Source organism: Falco rusticolus, chromosome 2 (genome assembly GCF_015220075.1).
Source record: "Falco rusticolus isolate bFalRus1 chromosome 2, bFalRus1.pri, whole genome shotgun sequence".
In the NCBI taxonomy this organism is placed as follows: Eukaryota; Metazoa; Chordata; class Aves; order Falconiformes; family Falconidae; genus Falco; species Falco rusticolus.
The window spans coordinates 23,499,509-23,517,422 of record NC_051188.1 but is presented as its reverse complement, the minus strand read 5'-3'; the positions used below and the strand labels follow the sequence as shown (position 1 = coordinate 23,517,422).

The following is a 17,914-nucleotide window of genomic DNA, read 5'->3' as shown; positions in this document are numbered from 1 at the left end:
GCCTGTCATAATGCAGTCCTTGGTTTTCCTCTTCTCTCCTTCTCCTCACAAATATTTATGATTGCCACTAAAATTTGCCTATTGCTTCCTTCCAGACCGTAGAACAAGGGCAACCATTCTTCAAACAGGTGAACAGCATTGTTCACATCCCTCTGCCACTGTGGACTGATGCTTCCATTTTGGTCTAACCTTGCCTTCTCTCAGATTTGGCAGCTGAAGAGTTGGTAACAGCCATCACTTCCTATTTACAAGGGATGCTGTGTTCTTGTTTGCCACTGGTCATCCCTATGGATGTAATGTACCCCTGTTTCTTTTTCAGGTACCTCTTTTGCCCCTTCTTCCTGTCGTGAGTATTTTTGTGAATGTTTACCTCATGATGCAGCTAGACATAGGCACGTGGATCCGGTTTGCAGTCTGGATGCTCATAGGTGAGTTAGAGAGAGTAAAAACTGCTGTATTTAAAGCTGCTAGATTTTTTTAACCATAAATTTACTGTAGCATTCCAGGGAGGAATTCTGCACTCTCATCATCCTTGGGCAACCTTGGTGATTTAACTGAAGCCATTTAGTCAGTGTGTCTCAAGCCTTGTTTTGAATTCAAGTGTCTTGAAGCCTTTGCGAGGACAAAACAACAACTCATGAACCATTTTATTGGTCTTGTTGCCAACAAGAAACCATTGGAGCATTGCTTGTTGGCTGGCCTTGAACTGCAGTCTGGGTGGTGGGGCTTGTGCTTCTGGAGCTGAAGAAGCTGAGCTGTATCCCAGGATGCTCCCCATAGCCATGCAGAGAAGGCTGAATTGCCTGAAATGCCCAGGGAATTTATGATAAAAACAATGAATGTGTAAAATTGGCATCAGGTACAGATGTATTTTACTGGGATGGATGCTGTAGGCACAGAAATAGAGAGAAAGCTCTGAGCAATATGGACTTGCTGAAAAGCACGAGAGTTTTTTCTGATCGGGCCTCCGTTTGGGGCTGAGACAGATTGTCTTTTAAAGGCTGGTGCCTGTGTTAATGCCTTTTCCTTCTAAGGCAGGCGGTGGCTGTTTGCTAGCGGCTAGCCATCGGGATGGCTGGATTTACGCTGGTGTAACGTGTTGGCGGGTGCAAGTAGTGGTTTCTGTTTCCTTCCAGAGCTAACGGTGCCCTCTTCCCTTGGCTCCGCAGGCTTTATCATCTACTTTACCTATGGAATATGGCACAGCGTGGAAGCTACCTATGCGGCCTCAGCAGATGCGGAGAGAAACATGGATGCTGGCTCGGACAGCTGTAAATGACTGCATGTTTGGCTTGTGGGCAACTGGGGAATGGCTGCGCTGAAGGAAGCTTTGTGGCGGGGATCCTGAACCAGGCTACATCTGGTTAATCAGTAATGCAGGAATGAGGAAGCGTGATGCAGGACTCCCCAGCCCTGTTGCTGCAGCTTGCGGTTTGCTTAGTAGCACAGTTAAAAGGGATCACAAGGAAAAAAAAGCCACACCTCTGGTGTACTCCTGGTGACACTGTCAGCTAATCCGGGGCTATGCGCTTCCCTTCCTCCCTCTCCTGCTGTGTTTTTTTTCCAGTGTGTAGAAAGAAAACTGCTTCTGTGTGCCAGTTAACCTTAAATGCTGCTATGAAACCAGGCCTCACAAAGGTCTTTCAGTAGCCCCAGGAATTACCTCCCACGGATGCTCTACCTGATTATACACGGAGCAGATTTTGCAGTGCTACTGTCGGGTTTAGACCAGATCCGTCCTTCACCCAATGTGAGCTGTACCCCACGTGTACGCACAAAAAAAGGCTCTCGCCAAACACTGGCTTTCACCTGGTTAAGAAAGCACCTGCAAGACTCGCATTCTTTACAGTATCAGGTCTCATAGCTTTTGTCGTATTTAACTTTTTGTTTTGAATTACGTACTCATAGGCTTTAAAGCGCACCGCTGCTGTGAAATGTCGGGAGGGTTTGTGGTCGCTGCTTGTCGGGTGAATGGTCGTTTGCCAGCGCGCAGGTAACGGCAGCAGATGCTTCTGCTGTGTATATGCTCAGCAGAGGGATTGCCAGGCTTAGTCACAAAACCGTGTGGTGCGAGTACTAGAATGGCTTGAAAAGAACGGGTGTCTCCAAAGAGCTGTCTTGCCTCTTCGCCTCAGAAGTCGCCGGTGGGGTGGCTGCAGTGGTGGGGTGGTGAGCAGGAGTGAGCCCAGCTCTGGCAGCGAGCGGGGCCCTGTTTTCCTCTCCTTGCATCAGTTTTGTGTGCCAGCCATGTGGTGTTAGCAAAGGGCTTGGCCGTGAGACTTCGCTTTGGCATCGGCTGGTGGAGCACGTTTCTGCCCTGGAAGGGGAAGCGCGAGAGAATCCTCAGGGGCCTGAACTTCATCCCTGAGCAGTGCCTGGTGCCTGCCCCCTGCCCCCTGCCCCGGGGAGGGCTGTGGAGGTGTGATGGGGCTCCTCGGTCGCAGCAGAGTGTGCAGCCCAGAAAACACCACTAAGCTGTAGGCTCTGACTTGCTGAGTTTTCCCTGTGGGGCTGGAGATCATCTCCGGAGCCTGGCTGTTGTGAAAGGTGGGAAATTTGGACTTGAGACCAGGGTCTGTGTTTAGTTGGCAATGCCTTGGTTTTGCTGCAAGATGGAAGTTGTTCTTCATTCTCTCTAATAGCTTTTCCCAGCCAAATTCACTACCCTAGGCTTGTTGAAAGGCGCTTGTTAAAGCATCAGGAAGGTGGGCTGTGCCTGTGTAATGCCACTGATTTAAATTCACACTTCAGCTTGTACTGAAAAACAAATCATATAATCATGGAATGGTTTGGGTTGGAAGGGACCTTTGAAGATCATCTAGTCCAGCCTTCTTGCCACGGACAGGGACATCTTTCACTAGATCAGGTTGCTCAAAGCCCCATGCAGCCTGACCTCAAACACTTCCAGGGATGCAGCATCCCAGATAGATACTGCAGAAATCCCCTCTCCTGACCCGAGTGGATGCTTTCCTAGGTGTCCTCCACACTGTAGTGCTGCCTCTGAACACCAGACAAGCTGTGTGTCAGCATGGCTCTGGCTGATGAAAGGACAGGCTCCTGCCCCCGTCGTTCAGTTGGGGAACTGAAGAACTTGACCAGGGGTCTGGCATCTGGTGCAGCACAAAGGGGAGCTAGACACTCTCCTGGATTACGTGGCTGGACTGTGGAACATCTCTCACAGGTTTCCAGGAAAGACTTCATAGCCTTTCTGCCCACTGAAAGAGTTTTAATCTTGGTTTTCTTCTATACGCTGGGAGGCTTTTCTTGCCAGGATTGGAATTGGAGGAAGTGAAAGCAATGTGTTCACTGCCTCCCAGGTGCATTTTGAGGGCAGTTCCCCCATAAAACGAAGGTAGGGTCTGTGCCAGTTGCTGGGTCTTGACCAGGCTTCTGCTCCTTGAGCATAAACAAATTCTTACTCGAGCAGGGAGAGAAGGATATAGAAATTGAAAGCCACTAGCATGAGGTTTATTTTGTTTAAATGCAGGCAAAGTTGCCACACTCCACAGCCTCCCAAAAAGCACTGAAGATGTGGCGGGAGGGTAAGAAGATGAAAACTCAGAGGGGACCAAAGTTTCCTGTTGTACCAAAAATTTAAGGATGTTTTTCCCTACATTGGGTACCAGCTTCTGAACAATTAAGACATTCAGCAATGACCATTGGGGGATGAATTCTGACTGGAAGTGTGTTTCCAAAGAAAATTATTTTAAAATATGCAGATTTCTTGCTGTATGTAATTTTTAGGGGTTTTTTATAAATGTTAACTTATTTTTGTGGACTACTTAGGGATCTGTTCTGGTATTTATATTCCATAACTTTGTTTCAGCTTTTGTGGCATGTAATAGCAGCATGTAGAAGAAGGGGAAGTCCTGATGGCGGTCATTTTTCTTCAAGTTGCCTTTTGTCTGAGAACATTCATAGGAAGACCTTTCTGTGTCACCAGATTTCATATTTAAATGTGCCAGCCCCAGAGCCACCTACTGCAAATTTGCTAGTGGAGGTGAGGATCCTTAGCCCCATCTCCTACTCCTGTCATGACTCCTTCCACCCATCAGTTCCCTGGTGGCAGGTGCTGCCGTCTCTTGCTCTTTGTTGCTACTTACCAGATGCAAAAAGGCGGAGGGAGCCCGCAGCCCTGCACAGTGACAGAGAAGTGTAGGTGACTGTCTGGGTGTCACAGGGGCCGGGGTGCGCTGCAGGCAAAGCGCTGCTGGTTTGGAGCCATTTATGCGTGGTCACAGCAGGGAAGAGGGGGCTGCAGGGGACCACGCCGGTGAAAACCCTGCTGGCGCAGACGCCACGCGTGGCTGTTTGTCGTCAGGGTGTTAGAAGGGTGAAGTTTTAGCTGGCAGTGCTCGCTGTGGGCACTCTCAGCCTTGGTCCATCCCAGATGAAAACCAGCTCCTGTTTGTAGTGTACAGAGGGTGACTGTCGCTGCCCCCATCCCTGCCAACTCGGAGAGCAGAAAGCAGTGTGGTAGGGTATTAACGTTTATACTTGTGAAACTTGTTTCTGTAGTGATTGCCTTTTACGTATTAAGAAATCCTATTGGAATTCATTAAGTGACACACACACCCACACCCTGAAAGCCATGTACAAGTCAGCATTGCTGTCATCTGCCCAAACGAATGAAGGGTGACACGCAGGTCCAGCAGGCTTGAGGAGCTTGCTTTGAAGCAGAGGAGCAGGAGTGGTGCTGGTTTTCATGCAGCAGGCTCCCCTGCAGTCCCTCCCTCACATGCTTGTCAGCACCCTCCCCTTTCAAGGGAAGCCTCTTCCCTCTGGCAGAGAAACCATCTCTTTTCTAAACCCTTGAATAACCTTGCAACATCTGCTGGGCCCGCCTTTACGGGCAGGTCTTTATGGGTATTTCTTCCTTCCTTTTACCAAAAATTGCACTTTTTCAAGGCTAAATCTATACATACGCAGTGAACCAATGCTTGCTCCTCACAGCCGCCTCCCCTTTCCCTGGGGCCATCAGCCTGACTGGGGATGCTGGCGTGCCTGCATCCAAAAGCAAGCTGAAGGCAAAGCTGCTTCACCGGTGCCATCGGTTGCTCTGCCTGCTGCTGCTTTGCCTCATGGTTTATCATTCATTTCCCACCCCAGCAGCGATGCCTCCCCCATAAACCCCGCCGGGCTGCCTTATGCTCTGCATTACAGTTGCAAGTGGGGTCTTGTGGGGTGGCTGACAGCCAACTGGAAACCAGATGATCCTGGAACATCTCTGCTAGCAAGAGCCAGACCTCGACTTTTCTCAGGGTATTTGCTCCTGGCTCACGCTCCCAGGCGCGAGGTCTATCTAAGACCTGGCGGGCTCCAGCCAGTGAGAGGCACCTTCTCCTCTTGATGCTGTGTGGGACAGTGTTTTGGCAGAGTGACTCGTGGTTTTGGGACAACAGTGGAAGGAAAGGGTTCCCTTGCAGGACGTTGTCGCTTCCAGCTGCACGGGGTGCAAGGAGCAGGAGGAGCCGCTGGCAGCCCGGAGGCGGTGTGCTAGCAAACCTAGTGCAAGTTTGGGCCATGTCAGTAAAGGCTTTTTTACTGACCGAAGCCATGGAAGAGTCTGTATCTTTTTATTTCTTAAGTATTACGCAAAATGTAAATACCTTTTGGTTGTCTGTTTGATGGTCTGTTTTCCTGATGATTTCTCAGAAATTTCTTACAGGTGTGATAAATAATTTTAATGCTGGTTCTGCAAACAAATTTATTTTTTATCTTTTTTATCTTTGTTTTGGTTTCATTTTTTTGTGGGTTTTTTTTTTTACCGTGTTCATGTAGAAATTAAAGCCTTAAGTTTTAAAATGTGAACCTTGCCCCCAGAGCACTGCGCAGGTGTGTGGCTACTTTTTATCTTGGCGACACTGTTAATACTTCTCCCCTGAACGATGATGCTTTTGGAATTTGGAAATTCACTTGTAATTGTGTGGTACAGCGTTAAGACATATTTCTCGATATCCAAATAAATGATGCCTATTGTTTGCCCTTATTTGCAGGCTTGCCTCTGTTTTCTGGCTTGTTACGATGTCTGCTGCCTGTCCCAGTCTCCGCAGGAGAGCGCTTGCTCTGGGAGCTGCTTGTGTTAACTCTGCCCCCATCTTTTGGGTTTGCTGAGACAGGTGGGACAATACGCAGTCGGGGAATTTGCCACAGGCTGGGGTCTGTGCTTAGCATGGAGCAGCTTGTTGCTGCTGACACTGAGGTGAATCTTCCCCTGCCTTGTAGTACCAGTTCAGGTATTAAGTGGGATTTCACGAACCTGCAAAATTAGCCTAAAATTTACCCAGGTAATGTAAATTTTGCTGGCATTGCAAAATAGGGTTGTCTGGGGATACTAGGATTGCATAATGAATGAGGAGTTGTGCCGGTAGAGTTTTCTGGCATAAGGATTTGCAGGGCAACACTGAAACCACCAGGCAGGAGTAGTCTTGTTTGCCCCTTACCACTACCTGCATCATTTGCATCCTGCTTGTGCGTCCTGTGATGAATGAGGCAGCGGCCCCACAAACGCTGCTTTCCTTCTCTCAGTCCGTGTCCTCCCTACAGCTTCGTCTGTGCTATAAATGAGCCAGGAGCCTGGTGAAAAACCTTTCAGGAGGACGTGACCAGGCACGTTCCCAAGGTGGGACGTGCCCTTGCCCCTTTTTCAGTCTTTATGGCAAAGCCTGAGGAGCTCTGTGCTGTCAGTGGGAGGGCAGGGCGAGGGGAGGAGGTGTTGAAATGCAGCCGACCCACCCATGGGAGAGCACCTGTGTGTGCTGCTGTGCCCCAACCGCCAGCAGAAATGTTGCCCTCACCGCATGCTGAAGCATGTGACACCTTAAAAAAAACCACCATTGCAGACCACGATCCCTGGTCTCCCAGGAGCCCCAGCCATAGAGGAGGCACCCTTAGAAAAGGGATCCGTGGGATTTTTTTGATTGAATTTATAGCATGTGAACCACAGTCAGGTAACCCAGCCAACCAGCCCTGCTGCCAGGGGGCAAAGTGACTGCCTAGCTTCAGTCTTTTCCATAATGGGGTAACCCTTTCACGGAGGTTTGCTTTCTTTTCCATTTATTCCAGCGTCTGTGTGTACAGACGTACAGAAAACACTGCAGGACACGCTGGTTCATATGCATCAGCCCATGTGTGCACTGGCATATGTATTTATTATCAGGAATATATTACACTTATCTGTACATTGTAACTGAATTAATACAAACTCTTCCTGTAATCATTAGCCACATAGTAAATGGGACCTTAGAACTCCTGCTGCATGGGAAACTGTACAGAGGCTCCTCGGCGTGTCCATGGGACACAACCACCATCAGTGCAGAGACATAAAATACCTGATTTTGCACTTGGTAGTTTTTCCTTTTCTCCCCCCGCCCCTGCCACTACCACCAGCGTTTGCTGCCGTGGATCTGGTGAGTTAACCCGTCTGTGCTGGCAGCCACAGGAGATGCTGTCACAACAGGGCCAAAGCAGGACTTCCCCACAGAGGAATGCAGCTTGCCCCCAGCTCTCCCTGCCGCCTCTCCTGCCATCCCATGGCTGTGACCTGCTCCTGGTGCCAGTCTCTGGAGCCCCCTCAGAGCAGCTGTAGGCCGGTTTTACTGCCACTGCAGCCTTCAGTATTGAATAAAGATTAACCAAATCAAATAACTTTTTAAAGACTTAGGGGTGATAAAACCCTTTTCTACTTAGTGCTGTGTTCCCTCTCCAGCCAAAGGCTACCCTACCCTGCCAAATGGCCATGGCACTCCAGCCCCCACAAAAGCAAAAGCTTACCCTTGCTGGCCTTTGAGCAGGGACAGCCAGGGAGCAAGAGCTAGAGATGTAACCCCCCTCACCACCCCGATGGCTGGAATGCCAAGCTCATCTTGGATGGCCACAGCCCCCTGGTGAGAGCAGGCATCTGCCAGCTTGGCCATACACTTGAGGGTCTTCGTTCCCTGGGAATGGCTGCCCCACTCAGGGGCTGTCCCCTTCCTCCTGCTGTCTGAGGGACCTGGGCTTTTGTTTCACACCTGCTCTGGCATGCAGAGGCAAGGAGTGACAAGACAGAGAAAGAGCAGGAAAAAGGAATAACCTTTTTTAGGGAAAAAAGTCCAAGTTTCTGGGCTTGCACCAGAAGGAACCACAGTTCACACCCTCACGGAGACGGGTTGATGGGTCCCTTCTGGTCAGGCAAAACTTCGCTAGCCATCAGGCAGGCCCCAGAGGCCATGCCAAGGAAGAATCTACGAGCGGCAGGATTGGGAGGCAAAGATTAGATGGGAAAGGGATTGGCTATGATACCAAATGATGGTACAGCTGGGATCAGTCCCAGTTTCCCCACCGTAAAAGCCCTACTCCCAATTCACTGCTGGAAGCCTCTCTCACATATGAATTTAAACCAGCAAAGCGATAAGGAAAGCACCAGAAATAGAGGGAAAGAATAAATTTTAAAAGGACAGGCTCAGCTAGCCCATACCTGGCCGGTACTATGCTCTGGTGTTTAGCATGGAAAAGTTTAGATCAACATCATGGTAACAACACTGGATGTATCATCTCAAGCATTTTTACAAAGGGTAAAAAGGAGGAGCCTAGAAACCACTGACAAGTCAGCCTGACTGATCTGGTGGCCTTCTGCAGTGGTGTGACAGCACTGGTGTACGCAGGATAAGCAACTGATGTTATCCACCCGGACTTCTCTAAGGCCTTCAACACAGTCTAGCACAATATCCTTGTTGCTAAATTTTAGGGGGGGGGGGGGGGTTGTTAAGTATTTAGGTTGGAGAAGACCTTTGAGACCATCACATCCAACCATTAACCCAGGACTGCCAAGTCCATCACTAAACCGTGTCCCTAAGCACCACATCGATGTGTTTTTTAAACACCTCCAGGGATGATGATTCCACCACCTCCCTGGGCAGCCTGTTCCAATGCTTGACCCCCATTTCAGTGAAGAATTTTTTCCTAACTATCCAATCTAAACCATCCCTGGTGCAACTTGAGCCTGTTTCCTCTTGTCCTGTCCCTTTTTACCTGGGAGGAGAGACCGAGCCCACCTGCCTACCCCCTCCCTTCAGGCAGCTGCAGAGAGCGATAAGGTCTCCCCTCAGCCTCCTCCTCTCCAGGCTGAACACCCCCAGCTCCCTCAGCTGCTCCTCATCAGACTTGTGCCCCAGCCCCTTCCCCAGCCCCGCTGCCCTTCCCTGGACACGCTCCAGCCCCTCGACGTCCCTCCTGCAGCGAGGGGCCCGACACTGAACCCAGGGTTCGAGGTGCGGCCTCACCAGTGCCCGGTCCAGGGGGCGGTCACTGCCCTGGCCCTGCTGGCCACACTGTTTCTGACACCAGCCAGGACGCTGCTGGCCCCTTGGCCACCTGGGCACACTGGGGGCTGGCTCACAGACTTGTGCGTGTCTAACTGGAGCAGCAGGGCACTAACTCTTTCCTGCTGGACTGAGGGCTTCATTCTGCTCCTGCTCATCCATCTTCCAGTGCAGGGGCTGAGTACCCAGAGGGAAGCTGCTCTGGCTATTAAGGACTGAGGCAAAGGCGGCATTCAGTACCTCAGCCTTCTCCTTGGCCTTTGTGGCACTGTTCCCCGACGCATCCTACAAAGGATGGCAATTACCCTTGGCCCTCCTTTTCTTTCTAATGTATTTGTGAAAACATTTCTTGTAAACATCTTTTACAGCAGTGGGCAGCCTGAGTTCTAGCTGGGCTATCACCTCCCTGGTCTTTGCCCTGCATAACCTCGCGACATCCTCATCGTCCTCCAGAGTTGCCTGCCCCTTCTTCCAGAGGTGGCCAACTCTCCTTTTTCCCCCGAGTTCCAGCCAAAGCTCTGTTCAGCCAGGCCCGTCTTCCCCACCAGCTCGTCTTTCGGCACATGGGGACGGCCGGTTCCTGCGCTTTAGGACTTCCTTCCTGAAGAATGTCCAGCCTTCCTGGACCCCTGGGCCCTTCAGGACTGCCTCCCAAGGGACTCTGCCAACCAGGCTCCTAAACAGGCCAAGTCTGCCCTCCTGAAGTCCAAGGCAGCGGTTCTGCTGACCCCTTCCTTACCCCTCTGAGAATCAAAAACTCTACCATTTTGCAATCACTATGCCCAAGATGTCCTCTGACCACCACATCACCCACCAGTTCTTCCCCAGTTGTAAACAGCAGATCCAGGGGGACATCCCCCCTGCCTGGCTCACTAACCAGCCATGTCAGGAAGGTCTCTTCCACGTGCTCCGGGAACTCCCGGACCTGTTTCCTCCTGGCTGTGTTGTACTTCCAGCAGACAGCTGGTAGGTTGAAGTCTCCAGGAGAACAAGGGCTAGTGATCTTGAGACTTCTCCCAGTTGCCTGTAAAATGTTTCATCTGTCTCTTCATCCTGGTTGGGTGGTCGATAACACTCACACTGGGATATCCGCTTCATTGGCCCTCCCCATGATTCTTTCACATAAACATTCAACTTTGTTGTTAGTACCACCATTAAGCCCTAGGCAGTCAAAACACTCCGTAACGTACCGAGCTACCCCACCACCTCTCCTTCCTTGCCTATCCCTTTCTGAAGGGTTTGTAGCCATCTTTGCAGCACTCGTGTCATGTGAGTTTTCCACCAGGTTTCCATGATGGTGACCATGTCATAATCTTCCTGCTGCATGATGACTTCCAGCTCCTTCTGTTTGTTGCCCATTTTTTGGCATCAATCTCCCATCCAGCACTTGCATGCTGCCCCCAGGCTGATCTCTAGTAAGCCTGGTTTTATTCCCTTCCCCCTTTGAAACTAGTTTAAAGCTCTCTCAATGAGCCCTGCTAACTCCTGACCTAGCATCTTTTCCCCATTTTTCCTAATATCCGATCTAAACCTCCCCTAGCATAACTTGGGGCCGTTATCTCTTGTTCTGTGGGAGAAGAGACCGGCCCCACCTGCCTACCCCCTCCCTTCAGGCAGCTGCGGAGAGCGATAAGGTCTCCCCTCAGCCTCCTCCTCTCCAGGCTGAACACCCCCAGCTCCCTCAGCTGCTCCTCGTCAGACTGCCCAGACCCCTCTGCAGTGCTCAATGTGTGCTCACAGCCCAGAAGGCCAACATACCCTGGGCTGCATCAAAAGAAAGGTGGCCAGAAGGTCGAGGGAGGTGATCCTGTGTTGCAGCACTATCAAAACTAGCCGGCCACAAGGCTTTTACTATCCCATACCAGGTTAACTTCAATGAGTACTTTCTGCACCTCTCCCCAGCACAGCCACCAATCCCCCACAAGGTTTCAGAAGTTCTTCTGCTGTCCATACCATTTCTTCATCCTCATTAGGCCAGTCCACTCTGTTTCTTGCCTCTACTGCACCTGGATTCTTCCTTCTCTGGGCTCCTCTTCCAGCCAACCTCTCCTCATCCAGGCCCCCTGCTTCTCCTAGAACCTCTCCTTGTCTCTCCTACATGCAGGGCACGCTTTCTCCCCCCTCTGCTTCTTCTAAGTCTCTCTTCATCCAGTGCTCCTCAGTGCTATTAAACTTCTTAGCAGGAACCAGCCACAGCTGCACATTATCCACATCAGCCAACCCACCGCCTCAAGCCAGCCCACAGCTGTATATTATCAATGATAATTAACCTGTCTTCATTCCTCTACATCAGGGGTCCTCAAAACTATGGCCCGTGGACTGGATACGGCCCCCAGGGTCCTCAATCCGGCCCCCGGTATTTACAGACCCCCCCCTGCCAGGGGTTGGGGGGGGGAAACCAAGCAGCCGCAGATGACTGCCTGCCACTGCATCTGCACGCCGGCCCCCTGGTTAAAAAGTTTGAGGGCTCCTGGTCTACATCTCCTCTACATTCCTGCCCCTCTGCTCTGGTGAGACCACATGTGCAGTACTGCTTACAGCTCTGGAGTCCTCAGCACAGGAAATGCATGGAGCTCTTGGAGCAGGGCCAGAGGAGGTCCACAAAAATGATCAGAGGGATGGAGCACCTCTCCTGGGGAGAAAGACTGAGAGAGTTGGGGTTGTTCAGCCTGGGGAAGAGAAGGCTCCTGAGAGACATTATTGCTGCCTTTAATACTTAAAGCAGGCCTATAGGAAATACAGAGAGACCTTCTACCAGGGCCTGTAGCGACAGGACAAGGCGCAATGGTTCTAAACTAAAAGACGGTAGGGTTTGATTAGCTGTGAGAAAGAAATTCCTTACAATGAGGGTGATGAGATACTGGAACAGGTTGCCCAGAGAAGCTGTAGATGCCCCATCCCTGGAAGGGCTCAAGGCCAGGCTGGATGGAGCTTTGAGCAACCTGATCTAGTTGACAATGTCCTTGCCCGTGGCAGAGTGTTTGGGCTAGATTATATTTAAAGGTCCCTTCCAACCCAAACCATTCCATGATCCTATGATCTCATGGTATGAGCACTGGCAAGATGAAATGTGACAATGCAGTAGGTATTGCTGTTATCTGTGCATTTAGCAAGTATGAAAGTGATTAAAATTGTACTTGGTAAGAAGGGACTTTGTGTGCATGTGTGTGCTAGGTATCTATGTTACTTTGAAGTTGTACTTGCTGGACACACTAAAATCTAGTAATGGATTTCCATAGTACAACAGCAGTAGCTGTGGCATGATCTAGTCTAACAAGATGCTCGGTTTACTCAGTATCACGCTATCATGCAAAAGCTGACACAAAAATAAATCCCTCTAAAAAGGATGAAAAAAAATCACCTTTTTTTTGTTTTAATGCTGTGGAACAGGCCACAGGCGCTTCGACTGTGATTGAAGCTGTATCTAAGCTGCAGTCTGTGAATCCTGACTACTTCCCAGGAAAACTAAAGCACAGCTCCCATCCGAGCAGTATGGCAAGGCTGTACAATCCCACCTCTGCTCACGCAGGGTATGCCGGTGCCAATGCACACGCAAGTAGGAGAGCCACGCTCCCTGCAGCGCTCCCGCACCCCAGGGATTTGCTGCATGTACCATCTCCTGCTTACTTTGTCCCTGGTACTCAGAGCAGGAATGAATGCAGGCTCTTTGCCCAAGCTGAACAGAAAAAGCATTCCACAGCTCGCTTTCTCTTTTTCTTTTAAAAAAAAATATTGGGGGATTATTTTTTTTTTCTTCCTAGCTGTGCCCATGAGGGTCTTGCAGCCTGTCGCAGCCCAGCCACTCCTTGGTCTCCCCACCCCCTCGAGTGGGGGTCACCTCAAGCCTGGATGAATTTTTTTTTGCTCCTAGGCAGTGCAGTTAAAGGCAGCTTACTACTCTTTTCCGTGAATCTTCAAAGTGCTCCGTACCTTTGGGTAAGCTTTAGCAATCTGAGATAATATATGTATGTGGAAGGAAAGAAGTTCTGACCTCGTTTGCACCCATGTAATCCACTGTGCTCTATTTGGTGTTCCAGATAGGAGGAGCCTAGAGCCCTAGCAGGTTCCCAGTATCTCATCCTAATACTGGAAACCTCTTGGCCAGCAAAGGTCAAGGATGAACCATGTATTTTCTCTTTGCTTACAAGACTTGAAATAAATCAAAATGTTCAGGAACGTACAACCAGAGATTCCAATCCAAATCGGGACTAAGTAAATAAAGGTAAGAGCTAACTAGGATTTAGACACTGAAACTGAAACATGTTAACGAGTAACCTCTATCAAACTTACCAAACCCCTCTGGTTTTTCTCATGTCTAGCCTATCTCCACTTACAATATTGATGCAAAGAGTTAAAAAAGCAGTGAATGGTATGTATATGTTATCTGGTGTTCAATGCAAAGGTGATGGTTTCAAAGGCAGTACTGTCTCAGAATTTCAAAGTCGCTGGTGTTCATGTTTATAGAGTACCACTTGGTGGTCATTTGGAAGGCGCTTCTACTTCTGTGTAACTTTCTTCTAGGTTGGGTATAAATATTCCTGGGAGGCTAAACAGAAATGTATTTTGTTTAGATACAAGTCTTAGGCACGAGTTAGAAAACTGCTGACTGTAATGAAAATATATCAGCACTTAGTAGTATCCAATAATATAAAAAATGCAATTCAGAACATCTTCAACTACATATATGTGTGTGCGTCTATATATAGGTATAAAGGTACAATACATACATGTATATAAACACAGACACATATACAGAAATATTCACAACTTGAACTGTATTTGTAACTAACCTGAAATACTGCAGCAAAAGTTCATTCTGATGAACCATTAATATAGTATTTTCCAGCTTTGGGCTCTAACCATAGTTACAATGTTAACACAACAAACTAAACGTTTTGCTATCTGCTGTCCTAGCTTTTTGCTATCTTTTTTGCTACCCTCATGAACATGTCAGAACCCAGAGCTCCTATAGGGGGACAGTAAGAGGACCCTGCCTAGTGTAAAGCTGTGCAGCTACTGCGCATGCTTGCAGCCGTGAGCCCTGGGTGCCCGTTGATGGTAATGCTTCCTTGGATGGAAACATTTAGCACACTGGCACAAAGGGCAGGGAACCTTCGGCGCCCAGGTGCTGGATCATTGCCGCAAGGTTCTGACTTTTGCTGGAGAGGCATTCCCTGATGAGCAGCAATAAAAAGAAGCGGACGATGTGGATGAGATCTTCACAGGGCTCATGGCATCTCCCTCCTGCAGCTTCCAGCGGAGCTCTCGGTTAGTCCTGCTCAGCTGCTACATCTCCTCCATTTCTTTCTCAATGTATTCTTGAAGATACACATTCTCCTCTGACAATGGCCTGGAGAGAGAAGGACAACATGGTGGCATTAACGCAGCCAGCACTACACAAGAGGCATGGCCAGGCAGGACCCCGAGCACCTCAGTCCCATCCCATCCACCTGCCCTCAGGGCTGCAACTGAGCTGCCCAAGCTGGGGCACAGATGTCCCCGGTTCTCTTCACTGCTGGGCTAAAGAGGGATCTCCACAAGTCACAGCTGCCCCCCATGCCTGACTGCGCCTCTGGCTGTGCCTGTGTCTTTGCTCTACACCCCTCCGAGGCAGCCCAGCTGCCAAAGCTTAGATGGGCTTTTGACCCAGCAAGGGCCTGGGTCAGTGGGCACTTGTGCCCCCTGCACGTGCCGCTCCTTGGCCAGTCCTTCTGTTTCTGCACCAAGAAGACAAGGGGCTTCAGAGATCCAACCAACATGGTCTGCCACAGCAATGGCACCTCTGCAGGTGACCACTAAGCAGCACAAAGTGCAGGTGGGCTCCTTAAATCCTGCTTTCTCCCCAGCTTCAATGCCTGGCTCCAGCCACCTTTGCCCTGTGGCATTTCACAACCCAGAGGTGCTTGCAATGCTGCCTCATTTTTTTCTCCAAAGCAGCACAGCAGCTAGAGCAGTCCCCAGAGGGGGACAGTCCTGAGTTTGAGGCCCTCTTCTGTCTGACTGAGGATGAAAAGCCAAAGTCCCAACTCTGTGGACAGCTGTAACTCTCACCCTTGTTTCTCAACCCTGCCACCAAAGCTGTGCCATGAGCCGAAGAGCATTTGTGGAGTGGCAGAGCAAGAGCAAAGAGGTGAGAGAGAGCAGCTGCATCCCTGACTTTTCCAGCTAGCTGCTCCTGCACAGAAAGGGAAAGGAGTATGTGCTCTCCGTGCGTTTTTAGCTGATGTCCTGATGTAGGATGCAGCTCAGCTTCGAGGCCTTCCCTCTCCTCTGTAAATGGTCATGAGGCTATGGGTCCTTCTCCAGCTCCTTCTTCCTTGGTCCTAACAAACCCTCTATTCCTGACTGCAGCACCAGAGAAACTTTACCTGCGAGGACCAGGGAGATGTTTTCTCCAGCATGCCCTAAAACCTGATGGTGTTTTGGGAAGTAGGGCATGGAAACCTCCTATGAGCATCACAACCTCAGGAAGTCTGCTCTCATCTAACCAAGTGACTGGGTTGAAAAGAAATGGGGCAGTGCAGGCAGACTGTGGGACTGATTGAGATGTGTTTTGGGCATGTGCTGGCAACACCACCATGCTGGAGGATGCGTGCAAGAACATCTGGCTTCTGCAGCCCCATTACACTTGGGCAGGAGCCAGGTCGTGACGTGATCAGCCTGGGGCAGCTCTGGGCATGTACCTAACCTGTTTTACAGGCAATTTAGAATTTTACAGAAATGAACAGGGAGGCGCCTATCCTCCCCCATTAAGTATTTCCAGGGTTCAGCAGCAGCTGGGTGTGGATTTTGGATACACACATGAAATTCTGGACAACTCCTTTTCTGGCTATAGCCTGAAGCACGTAGCAGATGTCATGGACTGCTGGTCCGCTCTCCTTGGGTCATCAAAAGTCTCTGAAATGGTGGGGTTGGCATTTCTAATTTTGTTTAAAAACCATTTAATAAGAATATCTTGCTTTTTTTAGCCTCAGTTCCTACAGAAATGGAGCTCAGGTGATATGTCTGCTCTACCACTCTCTGGACATTTTCAGCCATGAAGCAGTGGCTAGCAGAGTAGAAGGACTAAAAGACACAAGCTGGCAGAAGTTTTCAGAAAGCTGCTTGCCTGGTAGAGGATGAATATCCTATTCACGGTCCCATTGGGGAGCCAGCTGTGGCATGAACTCATGATCTAACAGACATGAGAAATTCCACATGGGAGCTCACCCTGAAGAAATAACTCCATAGAAAAACTCTTGCCGCACAGGGAATTACTTCTTCTTTTGCAGTTTCTAACAAGACATGCCATAAAAGATATACACAAAGCCCTACTACATCCTTTTCCAGCCAGCATTCACTGAGGGGGAAAAACAAAACCCAAACACATGCCTTCCCTGCCTTTGTGTAGCTTTTAGTGTGTGAGTGGCTGGTAAAACTCATCTGGGTATTAGGAACAGGCTTGTCACACCAGCACAGACCTCAGAGCACGGTGAAGGGCTCAGCTCCCTCTTCTGCTAAAGGCACAGACCGGACAGGAGGCAAGCACAGCCCATCAGCATGCATTAGTCTTCTACACACTGGAGGGCTAATGCTGCTTGCTAGAGGTATAGTAGAAAGCATGGTATCAGTGTCCTCTGGACTCTCACACAACAGACTTTGCAGCACTAATGCACACTGCAATGTGCTGGCAGAGGCAGGCTGCAAGTTATATGCATGACCTGCAGGTAAGTGGGGAGACGTTTGAGCAGAAAAGAGCCTTTGCAGCCAAGTGCTTACGAACACACCATGCGGCATGTGGACATGTCCTCCAGAGAGACCTGCTTTGGCATGCAGAAGGAGAAAGGAGCTGCTGCTTGTTGTGCTGCTTATTTTAGCCTTGTGCACATTTCATTGGGAATTTACACTGTGTCACCTGACGTGACTTGACTGGACGCAGGCAGAGCCAGCTTCATGCCTCCTGGAGACAGAGGCAGCTGGCACAGCCAGCAGTGCCCGTATCCTTCAGCAAGGCCTCTGCCTTCAGCTCAGCCAAGCTCTATCTGCCTCTGCCGCACCGTGGGGAGGGAGGTGAATAGATGCAGCATCACTGCTTAATAAGATACAGATGCCCATTCAGCCCCTCTTCATCATTCAGGCAGGAGGAGGAAGAGAGGCAATATAAAAGCAAATGTGTTCTCACTATGCAAGTTTGTATCTTGAGATACATGTTCCAATTTTAGACCTAACCCATCTAAGGGGACATTTATCCCTAGCACTGCAGACTTAGGATCAGACGTGTTCCTCTGACAGCCTCCTGACAATTTAAGCAGCTGTAACAAATCACAGCCATAAACCCACATTGGTCTGCAGGGGCACGCTGACATGATAGGAAGCAGGGGAAGGTGCTTGGGTCAGGTACCTGAGCTATGCTGACAGAGACCAGACACCCCCCTGGTCATCTTCATTTCTAGGGTGCTAGAAACTACCATTTCTCAAACATCCTTAGGCCAAAGGACCAAAAAAAATATGATGGATTTGGAGGGAGAATCTCAGACGTTGCGAAATCAGATGATTTATTCAAGCACGTGGGGAAGTCCCAGCAGAGGCTCTGTGGAGCTCCTGTGTCCAAAGCTGGCGCATGACCCACCTGC

The 17,914-nt window shown here is 49.7% G+C and overlaps 2 protein-coding genes across 2 annotated transcripts in view; one reads left to right on the top strand and one right to left on the bottom strand.

The window, feature by feature from the left end:
* Positions 1-5,989, top strand: part of SLC7A1 (solute carrier family 7 member 1) — a 46,857-nt gene extending 40,868 nt beyond the window's left edge. The window contains exons 11-12 of the mRNA XM_037377005.1: positions 320-428; positions 1,170-5,989. Coding sequence (XP_037232902.1) covers positions 320-428; positions 1,170-1,279 — 219 coding nt within the window. The 3' untranslated portion in view covers positions 1,280-5,989. The remainder of the gene's footprint in view (positions 1-319; positions 429-1,169) is intronic.
* Positions 5,990-13,028: 7,039 nt separating this feature from the next.
* The window catches only part of MTUS2 (microtubule associated scaffold protein 2), a 315,607-nt gene continuing 310,721 nt past the window's right edge, over positions 13,029-17,914 (bottom strand). Inside the window, exon 16 of the mRNA XM_037378188.1 lies at positions 13,029-14,652. Within this exon, the coding sequence (XP_037234085.1) occupies positions 14,589-14,652 (64 nt within the window). The 3' untranslated portion in view covers positions 13,029-14,588. The remainder of the gene's footprint in view (positions 14,653-17,914) is intronic.